At 31.4% G+C, this 18,585-nt stretch overlaps 1 protein-coding gene across 1 annotated transcript; it reads right to left on the reverse strand.

Annotated features, from left to right (window-relative positions):
• Nucleotides 1-1,382: 1,382 nt before the first annotated feature.
• Nucleotides 1,383-5,529, reverse strand: LOC126880881 (myotubularin-related protein DDB_G0290005-like). Its single transcript, XM_050644953.1, has 2 exons — nucleotides 5,442-5,529; nucleotides 1,383-2,596 (listed from the first exon to the last, which is right to left on the reverse strand). Exons 1-2 carry the CDS (start codon nucleotides 5,527-5,529, stop codon nucleotides 1,383-1,385), a joined length of 1,302 nt encoding a protein of 433 aa, XP_050500910.1.
• Between the last annotated feature and the right edge of the window lie 13,056 nt (nucleotides 5,530-18,585).

Below are 18,585 nucleotides of genomic sequence, written 5' to 3' on the forward strand. Positions count from 1 at the left end.
AAAACCATATTACACTTGCAAATTCCAATTTAGGTCGCACTAAAGTAAAATAGAGAAATTTTATTGTATTAATGTTTGTAAATGCCATTGTTTGTCTTCTAATAAATCCAAACAATTTGTTTGCCGCTGAGATCGACTGATTTATATGTTTCCCAAACGAAAAAACTTGATTGTATGTTACTCCCAAGTCTTTTACTTCAGTAACCCTACTCAATCTCTCACCTCCCATTTCATAATCAAAAATAACTGGTTCCTGTAACCGAGTTATCGTCATAACTTTACATTTATTAATATTAAACTCTAACTTATTAACTATACTCCATTCGTAAATACTATCAATGTCTCTCTGTAATTTAATACAATCACGTAATGACCGAATAATTTTGTACATTTTTAAATCATCTGCAATAAAAGACAGTTAATATAGGGTAAAAGCACCAGTTATTGGCCTCTTAAGGAGAGCACGTCGATATATCTATGAAATGTTTTGTCACTGTGGCCTATTATAACTATTTTTAACATCATGGAATTTTATTATTATTTCTACATATTGTAAAATTTTATTATGTTAATCTTTTAGGTCTGAAAATATTTTATATGTGTTCTTTTGTAAACGTGCAAATGAACCAGTTATTGGCCACCCTGATCTAGTTATTGACACCATATGTGTTAGTGATTGGCCATCATTTTTTAAAGTGATATGTCACCAAATAATTCTTAAGTTAAAATAAGTAGATAGGTAGGTGTTTGGGTAAGCAAGGATTTTGTGATGAGTGTGGACACAAAAAAAAAGATACAGTAAAACCTGTCAGTAACGGTCACTAAAAATGACAGAACTATTGGCCGATATAACAAGGTGGTCGCTAATACCAGGTTTGTAGTACACAAATTTTGGTTTGGGGAACTTTGAAATTGGCCGGCTAGTTCAGGTGGCCGGTTTTTACAGGTGGCCGTTAACACAGGTTTTACTGTATGTCAAAGTAAATTTTATTTTTTATTCTTATTTATTTTTTATCTGACAAGATTCGCAAACATATACTTGATCTGTGTCGCCATAGAATCTTGTTATGCAAGTTACATGATATGTTCTAAGACACATTTGGCATCTAATGCCTTCCTTACACTCTGTAATATTTAGTACACATAGATAACACACACCTTTAGAGACTTTTTGATTTTTAAAATGTGATGGAATGTTTGATACCAAGTTTGTATTTTTAAAACGCGGAAGAACGTTTGATACCAAGTTTCGATTTTCGAAGTGTGAAGGAATATTTGATAATAAATTATCAGACAGAATTGTAATTTTTGTTGAGGACTGATTTGTATTATCATCAAATAATTTCCGTTTGGGTACAATTTTTTTCTCAGGGCTTGGAGATTTAGTGTGGGCGAGAAAATATTTTCGGAGATAATCTCAAATTCGCTTCTGGTGTAGGTGAATGCTTGAAAATGTCAAGATTATCTTGGTTATTTACAGAGCTTGATGATTTTGTGTGAGAATGAAATTCTGGTGTAGGAACTTTGACAAATTCAGGTAGTGGTGGCTCAAAAACCGCAGTATTGTTACTTCTACTTTCATGGTTTAGAGGAGAAAATACTTTCAATGCTTTTTTTGTCTTTTCTGGATATTTTTCAATAGGAAAGTGAACTTTTACACCCTTTTTTAATTTTGTTGAGATCATTTCTATGGGTTGTCTACTTTTCTCTTCAGACTTGTTAAAAGTTTTAGCTAACTTTTTGGGTTTTTTATTATTCGAGCTTTTTATTTTCTTTTGATTTTCTTTAATACTTTGTTTTTCCTTTCTTTCAAGTTTCCTCTGTTCCTTTTTACGCTCCTCTTCTAATTTTTTTTCCATTTTTTCTTTTACTATTTTTCTTCTATCTGATGAAGTTAGAACAAATGGAAGCTTTTGAGTTTGCTTTTTTCCTTTTCGTGCTGGAGTATCCGGCCATATTAAGTAAGTCGCAATAGATTTATTTGTAGCATTTACAGATATATTTTCAGAAATGTTAAGGGATTTCTCGGGTTTTTTGGTTTTTTGATCTTCTTTAACCGTTTTCGTCACACTTGATTCAGCTTCATTTGTATATTCTTCTATTCCTTGCATGTTGAAAATTTCATTCTCGGGTACTATCAAGGTTTTGTTCTCCATTTCAGGAATGTTTACTATTTCAGTATCATCTATTATTACAGGTATATCATTTATATCGAAAATTACTTCACTTGTGTCTAAAAATTCTACTTCTTCTTCTAAAATTTTTTCTTGTTCGTCCTTTGTAGATATTTCTACCGAGGATTTTTCTGTAAATGCTGAAAAGATTTGTTTCAATATTTGGTAATCATCAGATTGAGTTTTACAATTATTTCGACATAGCTGTTTAATTTTGTCATTGCCAACTATTTCACAAAACTGTTTATAAGAAATTGTTGTATTTGGATCAATAAGTGTTGGTAAATCATTGTGCTCATCCAGATTATCTTCAGTTTCAAATTCTTTCCCAAGACATTTTGAATAGTCAAGAGCAGAAGAATTCCAAGGAAATATACCGCATGCCCTAAACCCACTTCTGATAACATCTGGATTTAACCTATCTATAGCAGATTTTAAAACAGAGGCAAACTGTACTTTCGTTAAGACTTTTTGGGGGTTGTCTCTCCTAAACTGAAGCACAGCTTTGTTCCAAAAAGTTTTTAGAGGCTTAAATGCAGCCACATCCGCTGGTTGCATTAATCTCGTGGCATTAGGATATAAAGCTACTAAAATAATTTTCAAATCTGTACAAAGTTGACTTGTCTGTACAGTTAAATGGGTTTTATGCCCATCAACAAAAAGTATCACCGGACGTGTAATATTATTTCGATCTAAATAAGGGTTAAATATATTTCCAATATATTCATAAAAGTTTTTGTTGTCCATCCAACCATTTTCTGTTAAACCAATACCCCACGAATTTGGCACAGCACTTAATATATCATTTGGCAATCTTTTATGGGGATAAATTATCATAGGAGGTAAAATATTGCCTATTGCAGAAAATGTGAACATAACTGTTAAGTTAACCTTTGGGTTATGTTCAATTTCATAGACGTTTCTGGAACCCTTCATAGCCAAAACCTTTTTATTTTTGGGACATAAATAAAAACAGGTCTCGTCACCATTAAAGATTCTTGTTGGATCTTGAAGAACGTCTGAAATTCCATTTTTATCTAGATAAGATTTTATGTTGTCAAACCATTTGGTAATATCTCTTTGGTTAATGTTTGAACTTGCTGATGTCACTCCTTCTGAAGTCCTTAGCGAAATGTTGGGATTGCGCTTTAGAAATGCTGATAGCCATGTTCTACCTGGTATATTTTCAACAAATGGATTAACTTTAGGGTTACTCTCTAAAAATGATTTAACGGAGTCCTTAATGTCGTCAACACGAACAGGAAATCCTCTATTTTGACAATGAAAAATCCAGCGTTTCAGTTGTTCCTCTTCATCCTTCGAAAGAAATGGATCTGGTCCATGCGTTATCTTGTTATGAAATTTTTCACTTTTCCGGTAAATTATAGTGGCTCTGGGAATATTAAAAATTCTTGAGGCTTCTCGCTTACTCATACCATTTTTAATTAACTCTAAAGCTTTTTTAACATCGTCTTCGGAATACTTTTTTTATAATTGTTTTCAGTTTTAGATGGTTTTGGCATATTTTCTAAAACAATTTATAATAATTAGTTATTGGCCACACATAAAACACTAGTTTTTAACATATGTCAGTCACTAGATTCTTACAAAATCTGATGTTTCAGTTATTGGCTATCTAGGCCAATAACTGATACATTGATAATTTCATGCATTAGTAGTTGGCCACCTTAAAATTTACGTTATTTGAATAAATAACGTTAAATTCGGTATGCAATTTGAAGCAGGACATACACTATATTCTCACAAAAACATAAAACATAAAGTAGAAAGTGAATTGCAGTATATAGTACTTACCGACCAACACAAGTTTCTCTAGGTAAATAACAAAATTTCGGTTAAAAACTAGCGGCACAGAAGACTGTCTCGTTCAACATCGAATACTGACTAAAATGTAATGGTTACCTTGAAACTAGATGTGACATACTCTAGGAGACATGTTGCCAAACTTAAAAAAGTGGTTAGAATTAACAAAATACCAACATTTTCCTAATTCTAATTAAAACATATTAGTAGGCCAATAACTAGCACATGGCCAACAACTGGTGCCTTTACCCTATTTACAAATAAAAGGAAGGTTGTTAATGAATATAATAAAGAGAAGAGGTCCTAAATTTGAACCCTGAGGAACTCCGGAATTGGCGTAAAACTTTCCTGATACATTACCTTTGTGTCGAACTACAAAACGTCTGTTTTCCAGATAACTTTTGATGAGTTTAATAAAATTATTAGACAAGCCATATCGCCGCTTCGCAAGAACGTAGGCTTAAGTCAAAAAAGACGATTTTAGAGGAGAGGCATTTTAAAATTTTATGGATATGATTATGAGCATAACTCCGAATAAGTTGTTACTTAAAGAAATTACCTATACAATTTTGTTATAAATATATCTAAATACAAACTGTGATCACTAGATAAATTTATAGTGTTTTTGTTAACCCCTATTACATTTGAGTCTTTTTTCCTCAGAAACATTTACTTCAACTTTGTTAAAACGCTGACCTAACTATAAAAAGGGTCCTTATTTTAGAGATAATTTTCACAAAAACTGATCGTAAGTATAGGATCGTTCGTCCTTGACGAGAAATAAACACACAAATTGCTTCACGTTCTGCGCTATTCTGCGGCGTAACTAGCTTGGGTCTGTATTCATACGAAAATGTTAAGTATTTAACTGATTTCGCGCTAAACAAATATAGACACTTGGTGTCATCTCTTAGCGACTATTAATATTAACGTCATAGGTCTTTAATCACGCGATAGATACTTTTATTTTTAGTAGATCTGCATTAATAAGTCAATTTCGTCAAATTTTGATTTAAGCCTACGTTCTTGAGAAGCGGCGATATATACTTAACTTTTTTAGTAACACATCATGATTAACGCTGTCAAAAGCTTTTCTAAAATCCGTATATACCGTATTAAGTTGCAATTTAGTGCTTAATGTGTCAGCAACCTGGTCTGCAAAAATAAATAAATTTGTATTTACTGACTTGTTTAGCACAAAACCGTGCTGTTGAGACATTATATACTTTTCTATATATTATGAAAATAACTTGTTATGTATAATATGTTCAAAAAGTTTGGCGGGAACACACATTATTGCTATAGGTCTGTAGTTTTCAATGATTTGTTATGTTCCAGATTTATGTATTGGTGTAGTAACTGCAGTTTTCCAAATTGTAGGAAAGACTTTAGGATTAATTATGCTATTAAAAATATGTACCATCGGTTCAATCAACCACTCACTACAACCTTTTAATACATAAGGTGGAATACCGTCAGTACCCGCCGCTTTCTTTGGTTTTAATTTTTTTAACAGCTTCTTTGAAAGCATTGTAATCTATTGATTCAATTGCGAAAAAAATCATTATGTAAGTAAGAACTATTACCATAATCTAAATTACAAGTCGCTTTATCTGAAGTGTATATAGATGCAAAAAACTTAGCAAATACTTCAGCTGTATTTTCACCATCAACATTCTGACCTAAGTAAACAAAATTTCCAGCATGAGTAAAATTGGATTTTTTGTTTTTAATTATTTTAATTTAGTTCCAAAAATAATTTATATTACCCTTCACATTTTGTTGCACTTTTTTTAAATATTTATTCTCTCCTATTTTTATTAAGTATTTTAATGCAAGTCTGCTTTCCTTGTATTTTTCTAACTAGTAATTTGATATGTTCTGTAATTTTCTGAATTTGTTTTTATTTTTAATTAAATCTTTTATTTCTTTTGTATACCAACTAGGAAATAATTTGGAATTATTAAATGTTTTAAATCTTGGTACACAATCCTGTATAATCTTATTCCATATTTCATTATGGGACTAGATATAAAATATTCTTTTTTCTAAAAGTTAAAAATTATTATAAAAAATAAAATTTTATAAAACACTATTTGTTCTTGAAATTATTTGTTAATAGACTCCATACCCATACGCTTGATTTATTCTATATGAGTTTATAAGTTTAGTGTATTTTTGTTCATAACTTGACTCTTTCTCTTCTTAAAGTAACTAAATATCAAACGCCATTAAGTGATAAACTGTCTTAAAAAACTCTTATTTTGAGTAATAAATTCAAAAGAATTATAAAAACTATATCAATTTTGTTTATTTAGTTTAACCGGTCTCGACAACACAGGTCATTGACACAGATGCAGTAATTCAACGTTTTTAACCCGGGAGCAGTCGCGCTCAGTTCTGTCACGTAAGTAGTCGCGCGTAAAAAAAATTAGGACACTCGTGGGAGTGCCGACAGAAGTAAAAATTTCTTACGAAGTACAGACTTCGGGTACACACTCTATCCCTCCTCCAACCATTATAACTTCGGTCGAACTTATACGCAATTCAACCTACAGTATATAAATTACTAATATCTGCCGTGTCGATAACGATCGCGAGTTCAATGCTTTTTCCCCATCCAAAGAGAAGTGATATACCTACATTTAATGCCCATTGGGTGCAGCCTATACTATTTATATGTACATACACATAATACATAAACGTACAGAATTTATTTCGGCGAAGCGATGACGTTTACGAATTCAATGCTTTTTCCCCATCCAGAAAGTGCACAAAATCACTACAGAAGTTTTTACTTCAAAAATACTTTAAACACTAATCACTTAAAATGATTAGATTTTTTGACCGTGTGGCCCCTTTTGCGCTTGCTTCGCAAGCTCCTTTGGGTACACACTCTATTAGTCTGGGCTGATTATCGGAGAATAGGCCATTTTCGGGAAAAGTTATTTACCAGCAATTTTATTGCTGGAATCGAATTATAAGATCCTATATATTAATAATATAGGTATGCAAAGTCCTCAGATAGTGTGCTACTTTTTTTATAAACAAAATGGCGCCCGAAAATCGTGTTTTTTTTTCAATTATTGCTCTATAACTCCGAAGATTTTAATTTTACAAAAAAATACTCAAATAAAAATTCACTGTGATTAAATTATGCATAGAGACGTGTTTTTCCTGATCTGCTCCGATGAAAATTTTCCTCGGAAAATGCGGGTTTTCTTTACAAAATCTTTAATTTTCAAATAAAGTTTTAAATAAGTAATTATTTACCAATAATTAAATAATTTGGCGACTTAAAAGCCTTCTTTGTTTAGATCATAGTTCCAGAAGCTGATAAAAATTAAACGAATATTTTAGCGACAATTCAATTGTTAATTAATAATTTACGGTCGCAATAATCCCCAAAATAATTATGATACACCAATCAAACTTTGAAATCTTATAAAGATGAGATGCCTATTTAACATTTTGTCGACAAAATATAAATTTTTTGTTTTTTTTTGCGTAATCTTTAAATGTTTAAAAAAATAGTTATAAACAAATTAACGTTTCTCAGAAAGTTTTTATTATATTGTAATTTTAAAAAATAACTAAAATGCGCATTTCAAATTTCTTGAAAATGAATGCTTTAAAACTTTCTTGCAACCATTTGCAAAAAAGTTATGAAACAGCAAAATAAACATACGATTACTAGGGTGTTTATAATTTTTATTAATTCTTTCAAAGCGTAGAAGTGAGTTTAAAGTACAAGCTAATTATTTACAAAAAAATATCGATTATCAGTTTAATGGTGCTATTTTAATTAAAGGTTATAAATATATTTTTTTGCAATTTACACGCGCGAAAGTAGAATAATACAGTAATGTAGCTAAAATTTCCACTCGGAGCGACGACCGGCCGCGCGAGACGTACACTTTTATAAATAATATAATATGCTGCGTGTCAGTCGCTTCGAGTGAACATTTTAGCTTCGACTCTGTATCAGGCCTACTTTTGCGCTAAAAATTACAAAAAAAAGTATTTTTAATCTTTGATTAAAATATAACCATTGCACTAATTTTTTACATACTTTGTGAGTAATTAGATTGTACCATAGACTCACTTTTAAGCTTTGAAACAATTAAAACAAATTATAAATAACGGAGAAATCGTATATTTATTTTGCTGTTTCATAACTTTTTTGCAAATGGTTGGAAAATTTTTTTAAAGCATTCATTTTCAAAACCTATGAAATACGCATTTTAAGTATTTTATAAAATTAGAATATAATAAACAATTTCTGAGAAATGTTAATTTTTTTTTTAAATATTTAAGGATTATGCAAAAAAATGAAAAATTTATATTTTGTCAACAAAATATTAAATAGGCATCACACCTTTATAATCTTTCAAAGTTTGATCAATGTCTCATAATTATTTTGGTTGTTATTGAGACTGTAAATTGTTAATTAACAATTGAATTGTTGCTAAAATATTCGTTTCATTTTCACCGGCTTTTGAATTTATAATCTACACCAAGAAAGCTTTTATTTCACCAAGCTATATAATTATTGATAAATAATTGCTGGCCCAAAAAATTTATTTGAAAATTCGAGATTTTGTTGGGAAAACCCACATTTTCCGAGGAAAATTTTCGTCGGAGCAAATCGGAAAAACACGCTTCTATGTAGAATTAAATTGGGGTGGATTTTTATTTGAGTGTTTTTGGTGTAAAGTTAAAATCTTCGGAGTTATAGAGCAATAATTGAAAAAAATACGATTTGTCGGCGCCATTTTGTTTATAAAAAAAGTAGCACACTATCTGCGGACTTTGCATACCTATATTAATAATACATAGGATCTTATAATTCGATTCAAGCAATAAAATTCCTGGTAAATAACCTTTCTTTGTACTTTACTAATTAGACCAGCGTATTATAACTATTTTTTTTTCAAAATTTAAAGATTATGTAAAAAAAAGAAAAATTTATATTTTGTCGATAAAATATTAAATAAGCATCTCATCTTTATAATCTTTATAAGTTTGATCAGCGTATCATGATTATTTTGGTTATTATTGCGATCGTAAATTGTTAATTAACAATTGAATTGTTGCTAAAATATTCGTTTAATTTTCACCAGCTTCTGGAATTACAATCTATACCAAGAAAGCTTTGATGTCACTAAGTTATTTAATTATTGATTAATAATTACTTACCGAAAACTTTATTTGAAAATTAGAGTTTTTGTTAGGAAAACCCGCATTTTCCGAGGAAAATTTTCGTCAGAGCAAATCGTGAAAAACCTATCTCTATGCAGAATTTAATTGCGGTGAATTTTTATTTGGGTGTTTTTGTTGTAAAGTTAAAATCTTCGAAGTTATAGAGCAATAATTGAAAAAAATACGATTTGTCGGCGCCATTTTGTTTATAAAAAAAGTAGCACACTATCTGCGGACTTTGCATACCTATATTATTAATATATAGGATCTTATAATTCGATTCCAGCAATAAAATTGCTGGTAAATAACTTTTCCATGAATTTTGCTAATTAGCCCAGAGTATATCCCTCCTCCAACCATTATACCTTCATTCGAACTTATACATACGCAATTCAACCAATAGTGTATAAATTACTAATATCTCGCTGTAGCGATGACGGCTGCGAATTAAATGCCTTTTCTCAATCCAAAAAGAAATTCTATACCTATATTATACACGCGTTGCGTCAATAGATTGAGAACGACACAGAGGGCTATCAAACGAGCTATGTTAGGGGTATCTCTGAGGGAACATATACAAAATGAGGACGTGCGAAGCAGGACAAAAGTGGAATATGTAATCGGAAGAATTGAAATTCAAATGAAACGGACCTGGGTAGGACACGTGGCACGACAAAACATCGAAACGTGGACGAGAAACATTGTACATTGGAGACCACGCGAGCACAGTCGTAGTAGAGGAAAACCAAAAAAACGATGGCTAGACGACATCAAAGCAAAAATAGGGAGAAACGCACCAAATAGCACAAAACAGAGAAGAATGGAAAACTCATAGGGAGCTCTTTGTCTAGGAGTGGATGCAAACAGGCTGAAGAAGAAGATAATATATATACATACAAAATGTATTTCGACTAAACGATGACGGTCGCGAAATCAATTCTTTATCCCCATCCAAAAATAGCTTTATTACCAATATTATATACGCGTTGTTGCCTTCTACACTATTTATATATACAAACACATAATAACATGCATATACGTACAAAATTGATTTCGCCGAAGAGATGACGGTCGCGAATTCAATGCTTTTTTCCCATCTATAAAGTGCACAACGTCCTTAAAGAAGTTTTCATTTCAATAATATTACTATTATTATACGTACATTATAATAATATACGTACAAAATTTATTTCGTCGAAGCGATGACGGTCGCGATGACGGTCGCCAAAAAAATTATTTTTCCCCATACAAAACAGGTTTTACATTTATTTTAAATTTAAATATTTCTATACAATTTATATATACATACATATAATATACATAAATACAAAATTTATTTCGCCGAAGAAATGACGGTCGCCAAATAAATCCCTTTTCCCCATCTTAAAATATGTTTTACATTTATTTTAAATTTAAATACCTCTACAAAATTTATATATACATACACATAATATATAGCATAAGCGATGACGGTCGCAATGACGGTCGCGATGACGGTCGCGAATTCAATGCTTTTTCCCCTATCCAAAAAGTGCACAACGTCCCTAAAGAAGTTTTCACTTCAAAAAATCTAACAATACGAATTTAAATAAGAATTTAAAACAAATTTCTAGTTTATAATATTTTTGTTTACTTATGTTAAAAATATCTATTTCTAACAATTTTAAAGCTAACTGGTTCTCACCAAAGCAAAACTAAAAAAAAAAATAATTAAAAAAATACCACGCATTATTGCAATCTTCCTCGAGGCGCTTACGAGTGGAAAGTTATGTTGCAAAATTGTTCATCAAGTTATCACGGAATAGGATAAAATGACAGATTTTTTCTAACGGTGTGACTACTTCAGGGTTAAACATTGGAGTATTATGGTAGGGAAGAAAAATATGCTAAATTTGCAGTAACTCGAGCGTTATGGAGACCTATTGGGTTGTGATTATTAGGTCCTAAAACCAAAAAAAGTTAAGTAAAATTTTCCATTTTAGTGGGGACTTTCCATTTTTTAATTTAATTTTCCATTTCCAACAATGGTTTTTCCCGATTATAGCGCCATCTATCCACAATTCGAAAAAATGTCTCGAATACAAGTTGCTTATTTTTACGTGAAGAATCCAAATCTGCAATAAAAATTTGGGGGTCCCATTTAAGATTTTACAGTAACCCCCTATCCCACCTCCGTGGGGGTCGTGTTTGGTACCATTCAGTAGATTTTTCAAAAACATTTTGAAAGTGTTTTTTGCAGTTTTTCGATCTGGTGTTCATTCTACGAAATAGCTCGGGGTCTCTATTTAAAATTTTAAATTTAAACCCCACCACTCTCCGTAGGGGTCCTGTTTAGTACCAGTCGATTGATTTTTAAAAAATATTGAAGACATATTTTGTAGTTTTTCAATCTGACGTTCATTTGGCGAAATATTCGCTTTTTTTGCGAAAATTTTTATTCACCCATTTCCTCACGCCCCGCTCAAATCGTCAGATTTTTGAAATATACACTCTTTTGCATGTACTTTACTTACCTTATCTTAATCTGACAATTTCGAGTATTTTAAGGATAGATTTTTTTTCGGGCCCCATAACGAACTTCCCTGTGTTAATAGCCAATATTTGGTAGAGGTACATCTGCAGGGTACCAGGTTTCCCCCACATATGATAATCTGACGCGCTTGAGTAACTGAAAAAATCCCCGCTTAAGCTCCCCTACCAAAGATTAAGGTATTGCACAGACTATAAATAATTTATGTTTTTGTTTTCAAATTTCCAAATTGTATTTTCAACTTTATCTGCACCAAATTTGATAATACAACTGTGAAATCTTCAAGAAATTTATCAGTCTGTCGAAAATGTTTGCAGAATTTAGAAGCTCCTCCAAACTACCGTTAAAATCGTTGGCAATGAGGTTGGCCGTTAGGATTTGTCTGACAGTGAGTTAGGCATCATTACAGTGAATACATAATGGCTGATCTTCGGAGGATAAGATATCCATGAATAATGCGTGTATGTCCTATCCTTAGTCTTCACATTATACCCATTTATTTTCTTAATAGAGGTGTCGGGAAAAGAGAAATACTACTGCTGAGTACGTTTAAATTTTTCGTTTTGAGCACTGGAGTTTCGCATATTTTCTAAGCATTTTCTTCCCCAGTATGACACAGCGCCGGTTTAACCAGGGGTCTTTTCGGGGCTGTAGCACCGGGAGGTTGAAGATTGCGGTGCGGTACGCGCGAAGCGGTTTTCAAATGTCAAAATTTGATTTTATATATAACAGTTCGTTCAGAAAAAAATTATTACTAATTTTTTTTTTTAATTTCTGAACCGTAATACAACAAGAAGAATCAAAATTTGATATAACATTTTTCATACCAATATAATTATTTGCAAGAAATATGGCACTTATAGTCCAAGTTACGATATAAAGTCGATTTGCACCGATCTGTTTAATGGATAAAAATTATTGGTTATGTAATTTAGCATGTTAACAATTACAAAAAATAAGGGTTTCCCGATCTAATCTTGTTCTAACTATAATTAATTAATAATTAAAAAATGACTTTTTTTTATAAATTAAAAAAAATTCGACCCGGGCAGATATTATACGTACCCAAATTCAAGTTCAAACTTATTCTATTAGTTACTGATGAGTCTTTTGGACTTATTTCATTATGAAAGATTGTTTTTTAGTTATTATTATTAATGTCCGTCTCCCCATAAGAAATCTTCCTCATTAACAATTAAAAAAATATGTTTTAGAATAATACATGGCTAAAATTCTTATCGGCACCTGATAGAAATAGGTTTGAACTTGAATTTATGTACTTGATGATTACAAAAATGATATTTTTTACTTGTGTTTTTGAGCCTTGAAAATTGTCATCTTTCGTTTTTTTTTTCAGTTTTAAATTGTTTATAACACGAAAACGATCAACTTTAGGGAAATATCACAAAAGACTGTTTTTGTTTTTAGAAAGATCCAATAAATCTTAAATAATATCTGCCCGGGTCGAATTTTTTCTTTAAATTTATAAAAAAAAATGTCATTTTTTAATCATTAATTAATTTTAGTTAGAACCAAATTAGATCGGACAACCCTTGTTTTTTTGTAATAATTGTTAACATACCAAATTACATATCCAATAATTTTTATCCATTAAACAGATCGGCGCAAATCGACCTTATATCGGATCCTATACCATTACAGTCATCGTAGTCCAAGTAACGAAGCTTAAAATAGGACAAAACCTCGCAATTTTTACAGAATGGATCGATTTGCTTGAAAATTTGAGAATAAGTAGTGGATAGTCCAAGGATCAAAATCTATATCATGCCGAAATGGTGGTTGCCACCCCATCTCGGGGATGGAAATTTTTTATTACACTTTAATCACAAAACTTGGTAAAAACGTTCATTCTAAGCAAAAAGTTTCTATACATTTTTTTCACAAAATTGATAGTTTTCGATTTATTCGCTATCGAAAGTGTTAGTTTTATATCGAAAAAATCAATGTTTTTAATAAGTTTTCTGCTAATAACTCCAAAAGTTTTCGTTTTACCAAAACAACTTTACTTAACCAAAATGTACCTTTTGAAAAAATAAACAAAACCAATTTTTTAAATTTTCTTTAACATTAATAGGTAATCGAGCTATACTTTATTATATGTTGGCTCTTCTTCGTTAAATGCTAAATATTGTAGTTCCAAAGTCAAAAGACGGGAAATCTATGCATTTTTCGAGGAAAACTTGTTCAAACTTATTTAAAACACTTAAAAATATCTATCACCAGAAATAAAATAAAAACTCTAGCTCAAAAATTAAGTGACTTATAATGAAAAGAATGTCAGTCCCCATTTTTTTCAGCGAAAAAGTGATCGCAAGCAACCCTCTAATCACCACCCTAATTAAAATTAGTCATTAACCTTATTTGGGCTTTTTAACTTATGTATTATTAATAGGTTTTAGAAGTTTGACCCGCTTAGAAAGACTAGTTTTAAAAAAATGGGGTTTTAAGCGAATAACGAATTTTTGTAGTTTGGAAAAAAACGGCCTCTTCTTCAGAATAGCAAAACTAACATCAGAGATACAAAAAAATGTTCAAATAGGAAATTGTAGCTTATTTAATTCCCAAGAACTTGGTTTACAAAAATTTTTCTAGAGCAAAAATTAAGTGAGCTATTGACAATTAAAACTTGTAATAACATGCAAAAACCACCTTTACCATCCCTTTCAAAGTCTACTCTTTCTGCGACTGAGGATTTTAAAAATATTTAATATAAATAGACTAATGGACCTTGTAAAAACCTACAAAATTATTTTGTTATCAAAGGTTCTAAGATAAAAAGTAAAAAAGTTACGGTTAAAAAATCAATATTTTTTTTGAAAAAAAAAAAAGAGGAGAAATCCAATTGGAAGCATAATAATATAAGTTAACGGTGTTTTCGGGCATTGGCTTTATTTATTCTTATTTATTTCTGTATTATAAATATATTCTAGAAGTTTTACCGGCTTAGAATGATTAGTTTTTAAAAAAACTGGAGTTAAAAGCGAATAACGAATTTTTGTAGTTTGGTAAAAAATGCCATTTTCTTCAGAATAGAAAGATTAGCAGAGATACGAAAAAATGTTTGATATAAAATTGTAGGTTATTTAATGCCCAAGAACTTGGTTTTAAAAAAAAATTTCTGCGTCAAACATTGAGTGAATCGTAATATCGAAAACATTGATTTTTTCTATACAAAACTAACACTTTCGATAGCGAATATATCGAAAACTATTAATTTTATCAAAAAAATGTATAAAACAGTTTTTGCTCAGAATGAATGTGTTTATCAACTTTTGCGCTAAAAATATAATAAAAAAATTTCACCCCCGAGATGGGGTGGCGACCACCCCCATGGTAAAAGCGCCTTTCGGAATCATATAGATTTTGATCCTTGGACTATCCACTACTTATTCTCAAATTTTAAAGCAAATCGATCCATTCTTAGTGTAGGAAACAAAGGTTGAACCTTGCAAAATGGACACAAGTCCGGTTTTATTTTTTTTCTGGTATATCAAGGGGTGCTTATTATAAGACTAACTTTTTCTGAAAAAATTTCGCCCCGGAACCTCCCTTTTCACCCCTTTAAAGGGGTTAATTTGTGGTTTTTGCGGAACGTAGCCCTTCCTGTAACTTTTACAAAAAATTTCTTTTATAGAAATATGAAGAGAACTATATTTTCTACGATTTATTTCCAACACCATCTCTCTACCATCCACCGTTTAGCGGGGGTGGCGCCCTAAAGTTGACAAGTTTTAAAAAAAAAATGTTTTAAAAAAAAATATATTTTTCCCTAACTGTAACGGAAATTAAGAAGAAATCCTGCGGCAATTATTCACAAATAATTGACTGATTTTTTGGTATAGGTTTTACTTAAGGGTAATTGCCCTTTTTTTAATTACAGGGTGTTACATTTTAAAAAACCCCTTTTTATACCATCTGAACCGTTTATGCTAGAGTAAAAAGACTTTCAGCGATTACCCATATACTGGTGCTATTTACAAATTTGTATAATGCACCCCCATTTTTTCCCCGTAACCACCCAAAAAAAAAGAAGAATTAATAAATAAATTGATTTTCTTGGAATCCTTCACACACAATGCCCTTTATTAATATGCTTCATACATCATTTTGTGGACGTTATTATTACCCATGCATGGACACCAAAAGCAATTTCCTAGTGCAACCCCTGAAGCAAAAAAAAATAAATAAAATGGGGGGTTGAAAATTTTTTTTTGTTTTTTGCTTTTTGATCCATATGGGCATATGCTTCATCAATAGTGCTTTTCAAAAATATATATGGTTATTGCAACATCTCTGCGAAAACCACCCCTATCCTTGAAAATATACTGCAGAAACTACCCCTATCCCTTGGCGAGCATGTTTTTACGATTTTCTCATTACCTATGTATTCTTTTTAAACAAAACTTATACAAGGTTAAAGATCACTATTTACTCTAAAAATTATGTCCTATTCATTTTTTCGTATAAGCAACCGTTACGGCACAGTGGCGCCGTAAACCTCATATATGCTTTCGCGGGCTCCAGGTTTTGTTTTTTTTTTCGTCATCTGTTCGTTTTATTGATAAAGTACTTATGCAAAATAAAACAACACAGTGTAACCTACAAATTATAACTTATGCACATTTTACATTCTTTGCTCCCCAAAGCCACAGTGGTGGCCCAAAATAAATCTTTGCATATTTTCGCCACCTACATGCATTTTATTGCATTAATGCTACCTTAACAGCACAATATTTACCCTTAGGTGGTCGCTACGCAGTGGCGGATCCAGGGAGGGGTGATGGGGTGATCACGCCCCCCCCTCTCAAACCAAGTGATATTATATTCAAAGATTATAAAAATATTCATTTATTTTTATAGAAATTTAACCAATTGGCACCCCCCTCTTAACGATGATGGATCCGCCACTGTCGCTAAAGCATAAAAAGTCATTCTTATAAAAATAATATTAATATAATATAAGTATTTCTATAAAAAAAAATGAATATTTTTATAATCTTCAAATATAATATCACTTGGTTTGAGAGGGGTGGGGGTGATCGCCCCCATCACCCCTCCCTGGATCCATCCCTGCTTAGCGACCACTTAGGGGTGAGTATTGTGCTATTAAGGTAGCATTAACGCAATAAAATGCGTGTAGGTGGCGAAAATATGAAAAAATTTATTTTGGGCCACCACTGTAGCTTTGGGGAGCAAAGAATGTAAAATGTGCATAGGTCATGATTTGTAGGATACACTGTGTTCTTTTATTTTACATAAGTACTTTATCAATAAAACAAACAGATGACGAAAAAATAAACAAAAACTGGAGCCCGTCAAAGCATATATGAGGTTTACGGCGCCACTGTGCCGTAACGGTTGCTTAAACGAAAAAAATGAATAGGACCTAATTTTTAGAGTAAATAGTGGTCTTTAACTTTGTATAAGTTTTGTTTAAAAAAAATGAATAGGTAATGAGAAAATCGTAAAAACATGCTGGATAAGGTATAGGGGTAGTTTCTGCAGTATATTTTCAAGGATAGGGGTGGTTTGCGCAGGGATGTTGCAATAACCATAAATATTTTTGAAAAGCACTATTGATGAAGCATATGCCCGTATGAATCAAAAAGCAAAAAACAAAAAAAAAATTTCAACCCCCCATTTTATTTATTGTTTTTGGCTACAGGGGTTGCACTAGGAAATCGCTTTTAGTGTCCATGCATGGGTAATAATAACTTGCACAAAATGGTATATGAAGCATATTAATGAAGGGCATTGTGTGTGAAGGATTCCAAGAAAATCACTTTATTTATTAATTCTTCTTTTTTTTGGGTGGTTCCGGGGAAAAAATGGGGGTGCATTATACAAATTTGTAAATAACACCAATACATGGGTAATCGCTGAAAGTCTTTTAACTCTAGCATAAATGGTTCAGATGGTATAAAAAGGGGTTTTTTAAAATGTAACACCCTGTAATTAAAAAAAGGGCAATTACCCTTAAGTGAAACCTATACCAAAAAATCAATCATCTATTTGTGAATAATGTTCGCAGCATTTCTTTTTAATTTCCGTTACAGTTAGGGAAAAATATATATTTTTTAAAAACATCTTTTTTTAAAAACTTGTCAACTTTGGGGCGCCACCCTTGCTAAACGGTGGATGATAGAGAGATGCTGTCGGAAATAAATCGTAGAAAATATAGTCCTCTTCATATTTCTATAAAAGAAATTTTTTGTAAAAGGTACAGGAAGGGCTACGTTCTGCAAAAACCATAAATTACCCCCTTTAAAGGGGTGAAAAGGGGAGTTCCGGGGCGAAATTTTTTCAGAAAAAGTTAGTCTTATAATAAGCACCCCTTGATATGCCAGAAAAAAAATAAAACCGGACTTGTGTCCATTTTGCAAGGTTCAACCTCTGTTTCCTACACTATCTATAAAAATTGCGAGGTGAAAAGCTTCGGTTCCTGGCCTATCGGCTGAACAGCTTAAAACTCCAATAGTTCCTTCCAATTAATAAGTCGATAGATATCCACAGATATTCACCTCTTATCCTACTTTTAATATCTTTCGTTTCCTTAACAGGGAAGAAAATTATGCTGAGAAGAGGATTGTCAAAAAAAAAAATGCAATTAGGAGAAAAGAATTCGGAGGCAAGTTTAAGCGAAAAAGAAAAAATGTGAACACAATGTTATGTTTTTATAATAGACAATCTTAAGTCGGAGATTATTCGCCGATCTGATAGTTATAAATCTTGTTCAAGAGCATTTTTGAATTTTTATTTAAACTAAAAACTACGGAAGATAAAAATATTTTCAGATCGGCAGCCAAATTACAGCAAAAATACAAGGATGATTTG

Source organism: Diabrotica virgifera, chromosome 2 (assembly GCF_917563875.1).
Source record: "Diabrotica virgifera virgifera chromosome 2, PGI_DIABVI_V3a".
NCBI lineage: Eukaryota > Metazoa > Arthropoda > Insecta > Coleoptera > Chrysomelidae > Diabrotica > Diabrotica virgifera.